General features: G+C 42.1%; 1 protein-coding gene across 1 annotated transcript; it reads left to right on the top strand.

The window, feature by feature from the left end:
* The first annotated feature begins 1843 nt into the window (after window positions 1-1843).
* LOC112249880 (tetraspanin-8) lies at window positions 1844-18399 on the top strand. The gene is made up of 8 exons (XM_042316681.1): window positions 1844-2311; window positions 11271-11333; window positions 11495-11614; window positions 13689-13763; window positions 14344-14439; window positions 15396-15518; window positions 16924-17007; window positions 17418-18399. Exons 1-8 carry the CDS (start codon window positions 2255-2257, stop codon window positions 17484-17486), a joined length of 687 nt encoding a protein of 228 aa, XP_042172615.1. The 5' UTR covers window positions 1844-2254; the 3' UTR covers window positions 17487-18399.
* Window positions 18400-18704: the final 305 nt, after the last annotated feature.

The following is an 18704-nucleotide window of genomic DNA, read 5'->3' as shown; positions in this document are numbered from 1 at the left end:
GGTACAGCTTGTGAGCCTTGATAATGTAGTTCATTAGCAGTAGGTACAGCTTGTGAACCTTGATAATGTAGTTCATTGGCAGTAGGTACAGCTTGTGAGCCTTGATAATGTAGTTCATTAGCAGTAGGTACAGCTTGTGAGCCTTGATAATGTAGTTCATCAGCAGTAGGTACAGCTTGTGAGCCTTGATAATGTAGTTCATTAGCAGTAGGTACAGCTTGTGAACCTGATAATGTAGTTCATTGGGAGTAGGTACAGCTTGTGAGCCTTGATAATGTAGTTCATTAGCAGTAGGTACAGCTTGTTAGCCTTGATAATGTAGTTCATTGGCAGTAGGTACAGCTTGTGAGCCTTGATAATGTAGTTAATTGGTACAGTAGGTACAGTTGTGTGAGCCTTGATAATGTAGTTAATTGGCAGTAGGTACAGCTTGTGAGCCTTGATGATGTAGTTCATTGGCAGTAGGTACAGCTTGTGAGCCTTGATAATGTAGTTAATTGGCAGTAGGTACAGTTTGTGAGCCTTGATAATGTAGTTAATTGGCAGTAGGTACAGCTTGTGAGCCTTGATGATGTAGTTCATTGGCAGTAGGTACAGCTTGTTAGCCTTGATAATGTAGTTAATCGGCAGTAGGTACAGCTTGTGAGCCTTGATAATGTAGATCATTGGCAGTAGGTACAGCTTGTGAGCCTTGATAATGTAGTTAATCAGCAGTAGGTACAGCTTGTGAGCCTTGATAATGTAGTTCATCAGCAGTAGGTACAGCTTGTTAGCCTTGATAATGTAGTTCATCGGCAGTTACAGCTGCTTGTTAGCCTTGATAATGTAGTTCATTGGCAGTAGGTACAGCTTGTGAGCCTTGATAATGTAGTTCATTAGCAGTAGGTACAGCTTGTGAGCCTTAATAATGTAGTTCATCAGCAGTAGGTACAGCTTGTGAGCCTTGATAATGTAGTTCATTAGCAGTAGGTACAGCTTGTTAGCCTTGATAATGTAGTTCATTGGCAGTAGGTACAGCTTGTTAGCCTTGATAATGTAGTTCATTGGCAGTAGGTACAGCTTGTGAGCCTTAATAATGTAGTTCATCAGCAGTAGGTACAGCTTGTGAGCCTTGATAATGTAGTTCATTGGCAGTAGGTACAGCTTGTGAGCCTTGATAATGTAGTTCATTGGCAGTAGGTACAGCTTGTGAGCCTTGATAATGTAGTTCTTTGGCAGTAGGTACAGCATGCGAGCCTTGGTAATGTAGTTCATTGGCAGTAGGTGTAATTAGTTAATTGGACTCAGATGATAATTGTTACTGGCTGATTACACTGATGAACGAGCCAGCAGAGAACTTTGAGAGATTGTCTGAATTCCAAACCGACGACTATCGCCTACTCCCTAGCCACTCCTGTAAGCAAAATGGTGAAAACTCAACCCAGCCTATCATAAGGCAAGGTGAAGCAATTAACATATTTTTGCCTCCACCCATTTGATCATGTAAAATATCCAAGCGGGCCTAGGTCACGTGTCAAACTCATTCGACGAAGGGCTGAGTGTCTGTGGTTTTTCACTCCTCCCTTGTACTTGATTGATGAATTAAGGACACTAATTAGTAAGGAACTATCCTCACCTGGTTGTCTAGGTCTTAATTGAAAGGAAAAAACTAAAATCAGCAGACAGGAGGACCTCCATGCTATGAGTTGAACACCCCTGGCCTAGGTGCTAGAGGTTGATTTGGAATTGGTCCCATTGCCAAATCAAGCCCTTAACACCAGGACTTCCCAATCAATCTAATGAAGGAAAACAGCCTATTGTTCTTCAGAAAGGCAGGTGATGAGGACCATACAGAAAGCATATTCAGGGCATCAAACAAACTCTTTACCCAGGATATAGCTGGTGTCGTTGTAGTTTGCATTGTCTATGTTTTGGCGATCAGTCTGCCACTGTTTCACTCTGAGTAAATTGTGCCTCTCAAGCGAGAGTCAGACCTGCTTGAACTAGTCTAACTTTATTTAACTACAAACAGAGGGGTTTCACTATCTAGAAGATTGAGGGTCAGGTTTTCAGAGGAGACTGTTGTAGCCTGGACTGGACTGAGTAGTCAGTAACCACACCCACAGCTTTTAAATACGGGCTTGTGAAAGAACCCTCTCTCTCACACACACACACACACCTGCAACACCAGGGTGGGTCTGGAACAGAGGAATAGGGATTAACTTAACATTGGCCTGTCACATCACGTCTTTCCTGTCTGTTGGAAGGTTAGAAGATGGCTGTGAATAAGTGTATCAAGTACTCGCTCTTTCTCTTCAATCTACTGTTCTGGGTGAGTCCTATTAACCTACATTCTTTACTTGAACTATAGTGTTCTCCATTGGTTTGTGTGTGTGTGTGTGTGTGTATAGTGATGTGTTTGTTTGTTTAGTGATCAACTAGTAGCCTAGTACACACAGTAATACATTTGAAACTCTGTTTACATGTCTGCAATGGAAATGAGATGACGTTCAAATTTCTATGGAAACAATGTGTGAACATCACATGACTAACATTCATGAAGCCTTAGACAAACACTGACCACTCCCTCCTTCGTATGGTTTCTGCTCCATAGAGCCTTAGACAAACACTGACCACTCCCTCCTTCCTATGGTTTCTGTTCCATAGAGCCTTAGACAAACACTGACCACTCCCTCCTTCGTATGGTTTCTGTTCCATAGAGCCTTAGACAAACACTGACCACTCCCTCCTTCGTATGGTTTCTGCTCCATAGAGCCTTAGACAAACACTGACCACTCCCTCCTTCCTATGGTTTCTGCTCCATAGAGCCTTAGACAAACACTGACCACTCCCTCCTTCGTATGGTTTCTGTTCCATAGAGCCACACTGGCTTTTTCCATCTTCCTAAAGACATTATCAAATCAATGATAATTCCATTTAGCCACTTTCTCAGCCCGACCAGAGGGAGGTTATAGCCAGGTCATAGCAGGATAATGTATAGATGCACTTCTCAGCCTGACCAGAGGGAGGTTATAGCCAGGTCATAGCAGGATAATGTATAGATGCACTTCTCAGCCTGACCAGAGGGAGGTTATAGCCAGGTCATAGCAGGATAATGTATAGATGCACTTCTCAGCCCGACCAGAGGGAGGTTAGCAGGATAATGTATAGATGCACTTCTCAGCCCGACCAGAGGGAGGTTATAGCCAGGTCATAGCAGGATAATGTATAGATGCACTTCTCAGCCCGACCAGAGGGAGGTTATAGCCAGGTCATAGCAGGATAATGTATAGATGCACTTCTCAGCCCGACCAGAGGGAGGTTATAGCCAGGTCATAGCAGGATAATGTATAGATGCACTTCTCAGCCCGACCAGAGGGAGGTTATAGCCAGGTCATAGCAGGATAATGTATAGATGCACTTCTCAGCCCGACCAGAGGGAGGTTATAGCCAGGTCATAGCAGGATAATGTATAGATGCACTTCTCAGCCTGACCAGAGGGAAGTTATAGCCAGGTCATAGCAGGATAATGTATAGATGCACTTCTCAGCCCGACCAGAGGGAGGTTATAGCCAGGTCATAGCAGGATAATGTATAGATGCACTTCTCAGCCCGACCAGAGGGAGGTTATAGCCAGGTCATAGCAGGATAATGTATAGATGCACTTCTCAGCCCGACCAGAGGGAGGTTATAGCCAGGTCATAGCAGGATAATGTATAGATGCACTTCTCCGATCTAAACGCTTCAAAGAATTATAACAATCACTTTGTCATTGGTCTCTGTCCTGAGTTTTTACAAGTAGTTGTTTTAGAAGATGTGACATGGTGATTTAATCTGTGTGTAGAAAGAAACCCTACAGCCAAGTGCTTTTCTCTGTATGTTTTGTCAAACTTCTTCTTAAACTAGTCTCCCAACCATAGCCTGGACAGGCAACGTAGGACATACAATATTCTACTACTGTTGATGTGGAAAATATCACTAAGTGTAGTGCTTCCTGTTTATCTGTCCTTAGCCTGTTGCCAGGACTTGTCCTGAGTTTTTGCGTATGTTTACCGAACCTTAAACAAACCAGAAACCATAGTTCTAATTCTGTCCCCCCCAGGTATTTAGTGGAGCTCTTAAAGATTGGATAGATATGGAGCCTAAGCAATATGTCACAACACTCCATCTAGGTGATGAGATGAAAGGCTGGAGCTGATTGGATGAATAAATAAAATATACAATGATGTCACTTTTTCTAGAGCTGTTATCTTTTGTTATACTATTCTTTCTCTGGAATGTCCTGTACATATCTGTGTTCATATCTGTGTACATATCTATGTTCAGTAGCCTAGGGGTTGCCTAGATGGGGTAGTGGAAAGTGTATTAAAGTCATGTGGTGTTAGCAGCTAAACACTTTTGTTATGGGGTGAAGAGGTGCTAACCTGTAGTGGGTACAGTACAGTACAACACTGTAATGTAGCAGGACAGGTTGGAGAGGTTCATCACTAATGTAGTATAACAGGTTGGAGAGTTGCAGCACTGTAGAGACTCGCAGGTTACAGCACTATGTACAGTTGAATTCCGGAAGTTTACATGCACTTAGAGTGGAGTCATTAAAACTCGCTTTTCAACCACTCCACAAAGACAGATTATTTCACTTATAATTCACTATCTTTCTTTCTAGGGAGTTTTTCCTAGCCACCGTGCTTCTACACCTGCATTGCTTGCTGTTTGGGGTTTTAGGCTGGGTTTCTGTACAGCACTTTGAGATATCAGCTGATGTACGAAGGGCTATATAAATAAATTTGATTTGATTTTGATTTGATATCGCAATTCCAGTGGGTCAGAAGTTTACATACACTAAGTTGACTGTGCCTTTAAACAGCTTGGAAAATTTCAGAATTATGTCATGTCTTTAGAAGCTTCTGATAGGCTAATTGACATCATTTGAGTCCATTGGAGGTGTACCTGTGGATGTATTTCAAGGCCTACCTTCAAACTCAGTGCCTCTTTGCTTGATATCATGGGAAAATCAAAAGAAATCAGCCAAGACCTCAATGTTTTTTTGTAGACATCCACAAGTCTGGTTCATCTTTGGGAGCAATTTCCAAAAGCCTGAAGGCACCACATTCATCTGTACAAACAATAGTATGCAAGTATAAACACCATGGGACCACGCAGCCGTCATACCGCTCAGGAAGGAGACGTGTTCTGTCTCCTAGAGATAAACGTACTTTGGTGCAAATCAATCCCAGTACAACAGCAAAGGACCTTGTGAAGATGCTGGAGGAAACAGTTACATGAGTATCTATATCCACAGTAAAACGTGTCCTTTATCGACATAACCTGAAAGGCCACTTAGCAAGGAAGAAGCCACTGCTCCAAAACCGCCATAAAGCCAGACTACGGATTGGAACTCCACATGGGGACAAAGATCGTACTTTTTGGAGAAATGTCCTCTGGTCTGATGAAACAAAAATAGAACTGTTTGGCCATAATGACCATCGTTATGTTTGGAGGAACAAGGGGGAGGCTTGCAAGCCGAAGAACACCATCCCAACTGTGAAGCACGGGGGTGGCAGCATGTTGTGGGGGTGCATTGCTGCAGGAGGGACTGGTGCACTTCACAAAATAGATGGCATCATGAGGATGGAATATTATGTGGATATATTGAAGCAACATCTCAAGACATCAGTCAGGAAGTTAAATCTTGGTCGCAAATGGGTCTTCCAAATGGACAATGACCCCAAGCATACTTCCAGAGTTGTGGCAAAATGGCTTAAGGACAACAGTCAAGGTATTGGAGTGGCCATCACAACACCCTGACCTCAATCCTTCATATAATTTGTGGGCAGAACTGAAAAAGCATGTGCGAGCAAGGAGGCCTACAAACTGTTACACCAGCTCTGTCAGGAGGAATGGGCCAAAATTCACCCAACTTATTGTGGAAGGCTTGTGGAAGGCTACCCGACACATTTGAACCAAGTTAAACAATTTAATGGCAATCCACTCAATTAGTATTTGGTAGCATGTAAACTTCTGACCAACTGGGAATGTGATGAAATTAATAAAAGCTGAAATAAATGTTTCTCATATTCTGATATTTCACATTCTTAAAATAACGTGGTGATCCTAAAACAATGAATTTTTTACTAGGATTAAATGTAAGGAATTGTGAAACTGAGTTTAAATGTATTTGGTTAAGAACTTCTGACTTCAACTGTTTGCATTAGGCCTGAGGACATGTTTCAGTCCCATATTAATCTGTGTTTGCATTAGGCCTGAGGACATGTTTCAGTCCCATATTAATCTGTGTTTGCATTAGGCCTGAGGACATGTTTCAGTCCCATATTAATCTGTGTTTGCATTAGGCCTGAGGACATGTTTCAGTCCCATATTAATCTGTGTTTGCATTAGGCCTGAGGACGTGTTTCAGTACAGTCCCATATTAATCTGTGTTTGCATTAGGCCTGAGGACATGTTTCAGTCCCATATTAATCTGTGTTTGCGTTAGGCCTGATGTTTCAGTGTGTTTGCATTAGGCCTGAGGACAGGTTTCAGTCCCATATTAATCTGTGTTTGCATTAGGCCTGAGGACGTGTTTGCATTAGGCCTGAGGACAGTTATTAATCTGTGTTTGCATTAGGCCTGAGGACATGTTTCAGTCCCATATTAATCTGTGTTTGCATTAGGCCTGAGGACATGTTTCAGTACAGTCCCATATTAATCTGTGTTTGCATTAGGCCTGAGGACGTGTTTCAGTACAGTCCCATATTAATCTGTGTTTACCCCTGGTCTCATTAACTTAACTGGTGGTATTGGAGGACTGGGCTACGACTATTACCTCTGACCCTTAGTTGTTGGATAGAAGACAATGGTGCAAGTGTCACTTAATCACTTAGTCACTGTTCTACAATGTGCCAGTACTGCCTTAACTGGTTCTCACTCTGGGGTGACTGGGAAGGGGAAGAACTAATTCTACCTCCATTGATTCTGGAAGATGTTGTCTTTGCGACGATAGCATAACAAACCTTCTCAGCTCCCACAGTTAAAGCAGGGTCGTATTCATTAGTGCACTCCATAGCTAAAAATAAATAAATACAAATGAATGTTTCTCAATGGACCAGCCTCTACCCCTCCCTGATTTGGTCAGTTTTCTTCCGTTTGGTGTGTAATGAATACAATCCAGATATCTGGCTAAATGTCACCAGGCACAGTGTTTAGTGTGGTTTGAACTCCTTCAGCTTCTATATGACTGATGTAGGAGATGGTGCCAGAATGTTATTGCAGAAGTGTCTTTTAAAATGGAACACTTGTGCCGCTCTAGAATGGAAAGCCGTGTTGCTCAGTGTTCCTTAGTTGAGCATACCACTCGTCATGTACAGTGGGGCAAAAGAGTATTTAGTCAGCCACCAATTGTGCAAGTTCTCCCATTTAAAAACATGAGAGGCCTGTAATTTTCATCATAGGTACACTTAAACTATGACAGACAAAATGAGAGGAAAAGAAATCCAGAAAATCACATTTTATGAATTTATTTGCAAATTATGGTGGAAAATAAGTATTTGGTCACCTACAAACAAGCAAGATTTCTGGCTCTCACAGATCTGTAACTTCTTTAAGAGGCTCCTCTGTCCTCCACTCGTTACCTGTATTAATGGCACCTGTTTGAACTTGTTATCAGTATAAGACACTGTCCACAACCTCAAACAGTCACACTCCAAACTCCACTATGGCCAAGACCAAAGAGAAGTCAAAGGACACCAGAAACAAAATTGTAGACCTACACCAGGCTGGGAAGACTGAATCTGCAATAGGTAAACAGCTTGGTTTGAAGAAATCAACTGTGGGAGCAATTATTAGGAAATGGAAGACATACAAGACCACTGATAATCTCCCTCGATCTGGGGCTCCACGCAAGATCTCACCCCGTGGGGTCAAAATGATCACAAGAATTGTGAGCAAAAATCCCAGAACCACACGGGGGGACCTAGTGAATGACCTGCAGAGAGCTGGGACCAAAGTAACAAAGCCTACCATCAGTAACACACTACGCCGCCAGGGACTCAAATCCTGCAGTGCCAGACGTGTCCCCCTGCTTAAGCCAGTACATGTCCAGACCTGTCTGAAGTTTGCTAGAGAGCATTTGGATGATCCAGAAGAAGATTGGGAGAATGTCATATGGTCAGATGAAACCAAAATATAACTTTTTGGTAACTCAACTTGTGTTTGGAGGACAAAGAATGCTGAGTTGCGTCCAAAGAACACCATACCTACTGTTAAGCATGGGGGTGGGAACATCATGCTTTGGGGCTGTTTTTCTACAAAGGGACCAGGACGACTAATCTGTGTAAAGGAAAGAATGAATGGGGCCATGTATCGTGAGATTTTGAGTGAAAACCTTCCATCAGCAAGGGCATTGAAGATGAAACATGGATGGGTCTTTCAGCATGACAATGATCCCAAACACACCGCCCGGGCAACAAAGGAGTGGCTTCGTAAGAATCATTCCAAGGTCCTGGAGTGGCCTAGCCAGTCTCCAGATCTCAACCCCATAGAAAATCTTTGGAGGTAGTTGAAAGTCCGTGTTGCCCAGCAACAGCCCCAAAACATCACTGCTCTAGAGGAAATCTGCATGGAGGAATGGGCCAAAATACCAGCAACAGTGTGTGAAAACCTTGTGAAGACTTACAGAAAACGTTTGACCTCTGTCATTGCCAACAAAGGGTATATAACAAAGTATTGAGAAACTTTTGTTATTGACCAAATACTTATTTTCCACCATAATTTGCAAATAAATTCATTAAAAATCCTACAATGTGATTTTCTGGATTTTTTTTCTTCTAATTTTGTCTGTCATAGTTGAAGTGGACCTATGATGAACATTACAGGCCTCATATTTTTAAGTGGGAGAACTTGCACAATTGGTGGCTGACTAAATACTTTTTGCCCCACTGTATCTAGACATAACTGTACTCTATGGTTTAGACTTGTGATATTTTCAGGCAGCCAATTTTGCCTCACTGCAATAACTGAACGCTTGGCTCGCCAGGTATGTTTTGTGTTGGTTTACAAACAAAGGGTATCCAGTCTGAGGTATAAGGTGTCACCTGACCTTTGTGGACAGGTGCAATTACTATTAGGTGTCCCAAATGGAACCCTAGGGTTCCCTAGGATAGTGCACTACTGTTGATCAGAGGGGTATACTACAAAGCAGGATCAATGAGTTAGCCTGATAACTTTGAGAAACAACAGATTTATTTTTTCTGTTTTACTTAATGTTAAGAAAGCTAAACCTAGATGTGTGGATGAGGCCATTAGACCGTCTCTAATCAGATTCCATTTGGGATGATATTCAGGCCAGTTAGCTGGTTTAACTCCTTGATCTTGATTGGAAGCATACTCCTCTGGGCCAATGGGTAATCAGATACCATTTGGGATGATGTCAGGGCCAGTGAATGACCAGACAATAGCAAGGATCTGCTCACAACCTGTTCTTTGTCAAAGACTCGTGCTTTCTGCCTGTCCAGTCTTGGCAAGGGGACCGGGTCTTTATCTCAAGAAAACAACAAAAGCTTTGCGAGGTTTTTTTGTCTTGAGTTGCTTAGCAACAATCTGATAGGAAAAGCATAAGGGGGAACTGATACCTGCCCTGCCTTCTGTTATTTGTAATGTGGTCTATTTACACGTCCCAGAAATCGAACTCCCTTTATCAGAGGGATGTAACTGTTCATTGCATTTCCCCAAGTTGTCTTACCACTCCATGTATTTGACCAGATGACTGTACCTACTGTAGGTTATAGTGTAATATATTAACCAGAGATGACTGTACCTAGGTTATAGTGTAATATTTTAACCAGATGTCACGCCCTGGTCAAAGTATTTTGTGTTTATTTTTAAAGGCCAGGGTGTGGCATGACTTGGGGTTTTGGTGGTGGTATTGGGATTGTAGCTTAATGGGTTGTCTAGCAAGGTCTATGGCTGTAGGTTCTCAATCAGTGCTAATTGGGAACCATATTAAACAGATATTCTTTGTTTGTCTGATTGTCCTTAGTGTCCTATGTGTAATATATTAACCAGATATGACTGTTTATTGTTTTTTTGTAAGTTCGTGTTTCTTTGGTATATTAAACATGGATCGCAATCGACACGCTGCAGTTTGGTCCGACTCTCTTTCATCACCACTAGAAAACCGTTACACCAGAGATGACTGTACCTAGGTTATAGTGTAATATTTTAACCAGAGATGACTGTACCTACTGTAGGTTATAGTGTAATATATTGACAGTGTGTAGAAGCTCATTTTAAAGTGTCCCTGGCTTAAGAACAGAAGTTGCCATTGTTTGCTGAAATGACACTTTACAGTAACTCTCTTGTCGAAGACTATACCCCAGTGTTTATTTTGGAAACAGCCCTCATTGCATTTAGCTTAAGTGCTGAGGTTTTCTGGTTCCTGTGTTTTTGAGTCACTGGATGCACGGTTGTGGGAATGACGAGATGCAAGTCAGGGTGTCACAACCTTTACTGCATGGGTATGCCACTCCAGGCCACAAGGGGGGTTGTGTGGATGTGGGGACTCATATTTGGAGTTAATCTCAATCAGAATTTTAAAAAAAAAGGGAATCTCAACTTTTTTGAAAGCCAAAATAATTACCAAATTCATAGTCCAGTCATCGCAGAATGTCTTCAACTTAAATTTGGGTATATGGTGTATATAATCTCTCTAAATAATGAGCATTCATCTCATTCATATAGCCTTGACATTTAACCTGATGTCTACATGTCCACAGGCCCATACTGTGAGTATGGAATGCTTTCAAACAAATCATTCATCGATGGCTTCAAGTTACTGGTGTTGTGTTGACTGGCAAAAAAAATGTGTTTAAATTAAATATTCAATGTATGTAACCTGTCACTATCAGTTCTGACACCACAGGAGAATCTCTATTTAATTTCCTGGATTCCTCGCATCCTTTCCCCTCTGTATTTAAGAGGAGAGGATCTGAGGAATCAAGTTAATGCAATTGAGATTCTCCCATGTGGTCTAGAGTCCACTGTTAACCCAGGAAAGATATCCTCATGTGGGGACTGGATGATGCTGTATCTCCTCCATTGTGATGGTGGTTCAACTGTAGTTCCTCAGAGTTGCCACTAGATGTAGACAGTGTGTTGTGATTCTTTTAAATGAATCCACATTCATGTTGAGTTGGTATGCAACAAGACCTGTTCCTTCAATCCCAGGGACATTGAAACGCACAACTTTCTAAAGTTGATTCTAGATAAAAATGTCATCTCATTTTGTTTTCCAGATCAGTGGCTGCATTATTCTTGGTGTCTCCATCTACCTCAAAGTGAGCAAGAATGGAAACGTGGTAAGGAAATATCCAGTGTGACACTAAATTAATGCCAACACCATCAAAAGCCCTCTTTACACAGTAAAAATAACACCTTGAAACAAATGCATCCCGTAACATAAACCTATTCAGCACACATCTCCGTGTAAAATGACTAACTGTCTGTCCCCGTCCCTCAGATAATGGATGAGGCAGTGCCGTTTGTAGACCTGCTGATAGCTGTTGGCGTCATCATCATGGTACTGGGCTTCCTGGGCTGCTGTGGAGCCATTAAGGAAAACCGATGCATGCTCATTCTGGTGAGGGGGAAACACACACTCCCTTACAATAGCCAACCCTCACATTTACATTTAAAATGTTACATTGTACACTGCACAGGATAATGCTGTCCCAATAGCCAACCGCTGAAGCGGTTCTAGGTTCTAACCAAACCAGTCTCTTCTTCGTATTCAGACCTTGACTTTTTCCACATTTCATGTTAAAGCCTTATTCAAAAATATGAACTTTTCCCCCTCAATCTACACACTACCCCATAATGACATCACAATACCCCATAATGACAAAGCAAAAACAGGTTGTAATAATGTAATAAAAACAATCCCTGTTACATAAGTCTTCAGGACCTTTTCTCAGTACTTTGTTGAAGCACTTTTGGCAGCGATTACAAACTTGAGTCTTGTTGGGAATGATGCAACAAGCTTGACACACCTGTATTTGGGGAGTTTATCCCATTCTTCTCTGCAGATCCCCGCAAGATCTGTCCGGTTGAATGGGGAGCGTTGCTGCACAGCTATTTTCAGGTCTCTCCAGAGATGTTTGATCGGGTTCAAGTCCGGGCTCTGGCTCGGCCACTCAAGGACATTGAGACTTGTCCGGAAGCCACTCCTGCGTTGGCTGTGTGCTTAGGGTCGTTGTCCTGTTGGAAGGTGAACCTTCACCCCAGTCTGAGCTCAGGGGCGCTCTGGAGCATGTTTTCATCAAGTATCTCTCTGTACTTTGCTCCCTTCATCTTTCCCTCATTCCGGACTTGTCTCCCAGTCCCTGCCACTGAAAAACGTCCCCACAGCATGATGATGCTGCCACCACCACGCTTCACCGTAGGGATGGTGCCAGATTTCCTCAAGACATGACGCTTGGCATTCAGACCAAAGAATTAAATCTTGGTTTCATCACACAATAATTTTTCTCATGGGCCGAGTCCTTTAAGTGCCTTCTAGCAAACTCCAAGCCTTTTTACTGAGGAGTGGCTTCTGTCTGGCCACTCTACCATGAAGGCCTGATTGGTGGAGTACTGAAAAGATTGTTATTCTGGAAGGTTCTCCCATCTCCAGAGGAATTCTAGAGCTTTGTCAGAGTGACCATCGGGTTCTTGGTCACCTCACTGACCAAGCCCCTTCCCCTATTGCTCAGTTTGGCCGTGAGGCCAGCTCTAGGTTGAGTCTTGGTGGTTCCAAACGTCTTTCATTTAAGAATGATGGATGCCACTGTTCAATGCCACAGAATATTTTTTGGGCTATCCTTCCCCGTATCTGTGCCTTGACACGATCCCATATCGGTGCTCTACGGACAACTCCTTGAACCTCACGGATTGGTTTTTGCTCTGACATGCACGTTCAACCCTGGGACTTTGTATAGACAGATGTGTTCCTTTCCAAATCATGTCCAATTAAATTGACCACAGGTGGACTCCATTCAAGATGTAGAAACATATCAAGGATGATCAATGTAAGTAAGATACACCTGAGATCAATTTCGAGTCTCGTAACAAAGGGTCTGAATACTTATGTAAATAAGATTTCAGTTTTTTAAATAAATTTGCATAAAAATGCTAAACCTGTTTTGGCTTTGTCATTATGATGTGTTGTATGTAGATGGAACAATGTGGAAAAAGTACCTACACACACAATCATCTGATCCAGATGGCAACATATCAAGATCACAGAATCCAGATTTTCAGTGCTTTGAATTGGCCCACACCTCACCATCTAATTGCTATTGGGCTACTACTTCACTATTACAGGGACACAGAGATGAGTGAACTACATTTAATGAAAACAAGTCAAAGTTAAAATGGAGCAAATCCCTTTTATATTATTGTGCATAAATGGGTGAGGGGGGATATGTTTAATCCATTTTGAGTTCAGGCTGTAACACAAATGGGGTAAATTATTTTTTTTTCGGAATCAAAATTAGCCTCATCACTAAATTTGAATCCTGATTTTTAAAAGGTGATATTGGATTACCAAATCCTTATCTGAAGGATCAGAGTATCATTTCAGTTTTGGAAAACCCCAAATCAGATTAAAATGTTAAATCCAGATATTGCCTTAATGGGACAAATATCATGTGCGCGCGGTTATTGGTTTGTTTCAGTTCTTCATCGGACTGCTCCTCATCTTCATCCTCCTGTTGATCGCCGGAATCCTGGGAGCTGTCGGAGAGAAGAAGGTAAGGAGGAAACAGTCACTAGTTGAACCAGCGGTTCCACATGTCAATGAAATTACGTTGAACCAACGTGGAATAGAAGTTGAATTGAATTCTGTGCTCAGAGGCATGTCTCACACACCCACTGTTAGTGAGGGGAAGGTAAGGAGGACGTCATCACCCGTGATGACCCACTCGGTGCGATCAGATTTTTATATTTGATTAATTTACGAGAAGCTCTTATACAGAGGGACTTACAGGTGCAGTTAGGGTGCCTTGCGCAAAGGAACAGCGACAGTTTGTCCCTTATTCGGCTCGGATTCTAACCTTCGACCTCTTGGTTCCTGGCCCGAAACTCTTAACCTGTTGGGACGTCAGTACCTTGACACTTGTTGAATGTGGTAATAAAACATGCTTTCCACACCTGTTTCATGTCTTTGTGTGACTCTCCTACTGTTCCACACCTGTTTCGTGTCTTTGTGTGACTCTCCTACTGTTCCACACCTGTTTCGTGTCTTTGTGTGACTCTCCTACTGTTCCACACCTGTTTCATGTCTTTGTGTGACTCTCCTACTGGTCCATGACTGTAAATGGCCTCTTCCAGTCTCAGGTGTGGGTGAAGGAGACTCTGGAGAAGCTGCTACCACTGAAGGACCAGAAGCCTGAAGTTCAAACGGACTTGCAGAAACTGGAAGTGGAGGTACCACAGAGAATGATAGATTCTCTTTTTACATGTCTAATTATGGTGTCTGTGAACACACGGGCAACGCCGTTGAGGTACTCGCTGTTTTGAAGTAGTACACTTCATCACAAGTTAAATAAATTCTTTGATCTCTCCTGATGACCAAGTTGGACATGACTCCAACAGGGCCATCAGGAGGGATCAGCCAATGAAGTTGAACCCCACCCCACAATTCAAAACTCCTCAATGGCATTACCCATGATAACACAGTTAAGAACAAATTCTTACTTACAGTGACGGCCTAGGAGCAGAGGGTTAACTGCCTTGTTCAGGAGCAGAATTACATTTTTGTTTTACCTTGTCAGCTCGGGGATTCAATCTAGCAACCTTTCAGTTGCTGGCCCAATGCTCTATCACCCAGGCTACCTGCCGCCCCAAAAAAGTGGTGGTTTCACAGGTCCCAAGATGAATCACCTGGACATAGGATGTGCCACAGATGGTATCAATTCCCTGTAGTGAACTACTTTTGAGCAGGACCCACAGGGTCCTACTTTGTTTCCAAAGGGAACGGGGTGCAATTTGGGACGCAGTAATCGATGGTCCTGTCATGAATGTATGAATAATTATTGGTTTAACTTAATTAGTTGGGTCCAGATTAATTGTTCTAATCGGCTACGAATGTTATTGGGTTATTTTTGTCGACTAACTGAATAACTTTTTTTTTTAAATGTTAGATGGGCTGCTACCTAAACAGATTGTAGTGAAATATTTTGCAACGGGAAAAGGACAGTGTGCCTTTACTGAACACAACCAATGACAGTGTGCCTTTACTGAACACAACCAATGACAGTGTGCCTTTACTGAACACAACCAATGACAGTGTGCCTTTACTGAACACAACCAATGACAGTGTGCCTTTACTGAACACAACCCCTGTGTCGGTGAGACAGCGGTCTAACTCCTTTGTTTTTCAGGCAAAGTGCTGTGGACTGATCAACGGACCCTCTGACTGGGGCTCCACTGTCCCCAGCTCTTGTGACTGTGTTGACACCGCTCAGGCGTGCCAAAGTGCAAATGGACGCCAAGTGTACTCAACGGTAAGCAGACAATCACATATTATTAATAAAATACTATTTAGAAAACTCAAGGAAGGTTTCCTTTTATACCAAGTAAAGCCACATCAATAAACGCACATTACATTACAGCTGCACTACATTACCATTCCACTACACTACCACTACTCTACATTCCACTACACTACCATACATTACCACTACACTACATTACCACTACACTACACTACCATACATTACCATTACACTACACTACCATACGTTACATTACACTACACTACTCTACATTCCACTACCATACATTACCACTACACTACACTACCATACATTACCACTACACTACCACTACTCTACATTCCACTACACTACCACTACTCTACATTCCACTACACTACCATACATTACCATTACACTACACTACCATACATTACCACTACTCTACATTCCACTACACTACCATACGTTACCATTCCACTACTCTACATTCCACTACACTACCATACATTACCATACCACTACTCTACATTCCACTACTCTACCATACCTTACCATTCCACTACACTACCACTACTCTACATTCCACTACACTACCACTACTCTACATTCCACTACACTACCATACATTACCATTACACTACACTACCATACATTACCACTACTCTACATTCCACTACACTACCACTACTCTACATACCACTACTCTACATTCCACTACACTACCACTACTCTACATTCCACTACACTACCATACATTACCATACCACTACTCTACATTCCACTACACTACCATACATTACCATTCCACTACACTACCGCTACTCTACATTCCACTACACTACCATACATTACCATTCCACTACACTACCACTACTCTACATTCCACTACACTACCATACATTACCATTCCACTACACTACCGCTACTCTACATTCCACCACACTACCATACATTACCATTCCACTACACTACCGCTACTCTACATTCCACTACACTACCATACATTACCATTCCACTACTCTACACTACCACTACTCTACATTCCACTACACTACCACTACTCTACATTCCACTACACTACCATACATTACCATACCACTACTCTACATTCCACTACACTACCATACATTACCATTACACCACACTACCACTACTCTACGTTCCACTACACTACCACTACTCTACATTACACTACACTACTATACATTACCATTACACTACACTACCACTACTCTACATTCCACTACACTACCATACATTACCATTCCACTACACTCCTATAAACAGAACCTGTACAGGGAACTGATCTACAGCCACATGAAACCATAGAGGGTTCCAGGATGATACAACCACGAACCGCAAAGCAGCGTCTTCGTACAATTACCTTGACCTGGTGTTCACTAGTGTTGACTGTTTGCTTTGTCCTCTGCAGCCTTGTGTCAAGTTTGTGACTTCCTTCATGGAGAAGAACGCAATCATCGCGCTGGGGATTGCATTTGGTATCGCAGTCTTGATGGTAAGAATCCAAAAGTTTAATCTCTATAACAAAGCCTCTATTAATACACTATATTATGCATAACAAAGCCTCTATTAATACATTATATTATGCATAACAAAGCCTCTATTATTATATTATACATAAAAGTCTCTTAATATATTATGCATAGCAAAGCCTCTAATACATTATATTATGTACTGTACCAGTCATATACATGGAATACATTTGTATTGTTCTAGTCACTGTTCAGTACTGGTCTGTTTCATCTTCACTAACTCTTCCTTTATGGCTGTTCTCATTGGCATTAAGATGGACATGGCAAGACTGTACAAATGGATCTGGAACCAGGCTAGACACCACAAACTGATGTGGGACCGGGCTATAGCCTGGTAGTGAATGGGTTGTGACGTACCTGTTTTGTGTTTCAGCTCTTTGGAATGGCCTTCGCCATGACCCTGTACTGCCAGATTGGGAAGAGGGACGCCAACACTGCCTAATGCAGCAACACGTGATACACTTGATCTGGGGTTGTGGTCAAGGTGAATTAGAAGTCATCAATTCAGGAAGACAACTGAAATTCCAATACAATAAATGAAAAAAAAAAACTATCTATTTTCAATGATTTCTCAAACTGAAAAGCAGAAGTTATTTATTCCAAGTTTTTACATTAGCAATGTTAAATACAATTCACTTCCTCAATTGACTGACTTCAATTCAAATTGACCCCAATCATGACTTGATCAAAAGCTGGCTTTGACATATCCCATGCAGCATGCTTGCAACATGTACTTGATACTGACCGTTGGGGTTCAAATCTAGTCCATTCAGAAAGTACACTGAAATTCCAGTTCTCTTCAATCAGGAACATTTGGAATTAGGTTTGCTTTGTGAATTGACTGGACTGGAAATGGACTGGACCCCCAACCTGCTGAACTATGGACCACAATGCATCATGTGTTTCTCCATCATTTACCTGCATCAAATGATGCTCTGATTTAGATTTCAGATCTTTGTTAAATTATGGCAGTTTCTTCACTTGTGAAGTTGATTGATCCATATATCATTGAACATGAATTAGTGTGTTTATTTTTCTTTAAAGGAGCTCTGTTTCATTGTGTACTGCTCTACGTCTCTCTCTGAATGGGGGGCTTCGCTGTCCATACACTGAACTGTGTATTATTCATGCTGAAATGTTGAACTTTTTTCCCCGTATTTTTGCTATCATCTCGTAGATATTAAAGTCTGACGGTAAATATTGATCACGCTGTATATACATTTACCTGTTATATATTTGAGTTGTATAATGATTGCAGTACATGTCAGAATGTCTTCTGTTCAAGGCCTGTGACCAATGTCTTTATGGCTGTTCCCCTTCTTGAGGCACATCAGAAATAAAGAAGTAGTAACTCACTTGGTTTCCTCATTTGTATCCCCGCCTCTAACTCACTTGGTTTCCTCATTTGTATCCCCGCCTCCAGCCCGCCTCTTCAGAGAACAACTGACACATTAAGAAATCCGGTCTTAAAACCTCAGAAGGAGGGCTGATCTAGGTTCAGTTACGTAATAGATCAGATTACATGGATGGTGGGGGGAGATCTGATCGTAGCTCAGATTACATGGATGGTGGGGGGAGATCTGATCGTAGGTCAGATTACATGGATGGTGGGGGGAGATCTGATCCTAGGTCAGATTACATGGATGGTGGGGGGAGATCT

The sequence above is a fragment of the Oncorhynchus tshawytscha genome, unplaced genomic scaffold (assembly GCF_018296145.1).
Source record: "Oncorhynchus tshawytscha isolate Ot180627B unplaced genomic scaffold, Otsh_v2.0 Un_scaffold_4092_pilon_pilon, whole genome shotgun sequence".
In the NCBI taxonomy this organism is placed as follows: Eukaryota; Metazoa; Chordata; class Actinopteri; order Salmoniformes; family Salmonidae; genus Oncorhynchus; species Oncorhynchus tshawytscha.
The sequence above is the reverse complement of the archived record's forward strand: the minus strand, read 5'-3'. Positions and strand labels throughout refer to the sequence as shown.

What these genes read in the sequence shown, in the direction of transcription:
- LOC112249880 (XM_042316681.1), top strand. Translation starts at nt 2,255, where the DNA reads ATGGCTGTGAATAAGTGTATCAAGTACTCGCTCTTTCTCTTCAATCTA. An exon ending in TCTTCAATCTACTGTTCTGG is followed by an intron (nt 2,312 to 11,270) that starts GTGAGTCCTATT and finishes TTTGTTTTCCAG; the next exon opens with ATCAGTGGCTGCATTATTCT. An exon ending in TGAGCAAGAATGGAAACGTG is followed by an intron (nt 11,334 to 11,494) that starts GTAAGGAAATAT and finishes CCCGTCCCTCAG; the next exon opens with ATAATGGATGAGGCAGTGCC.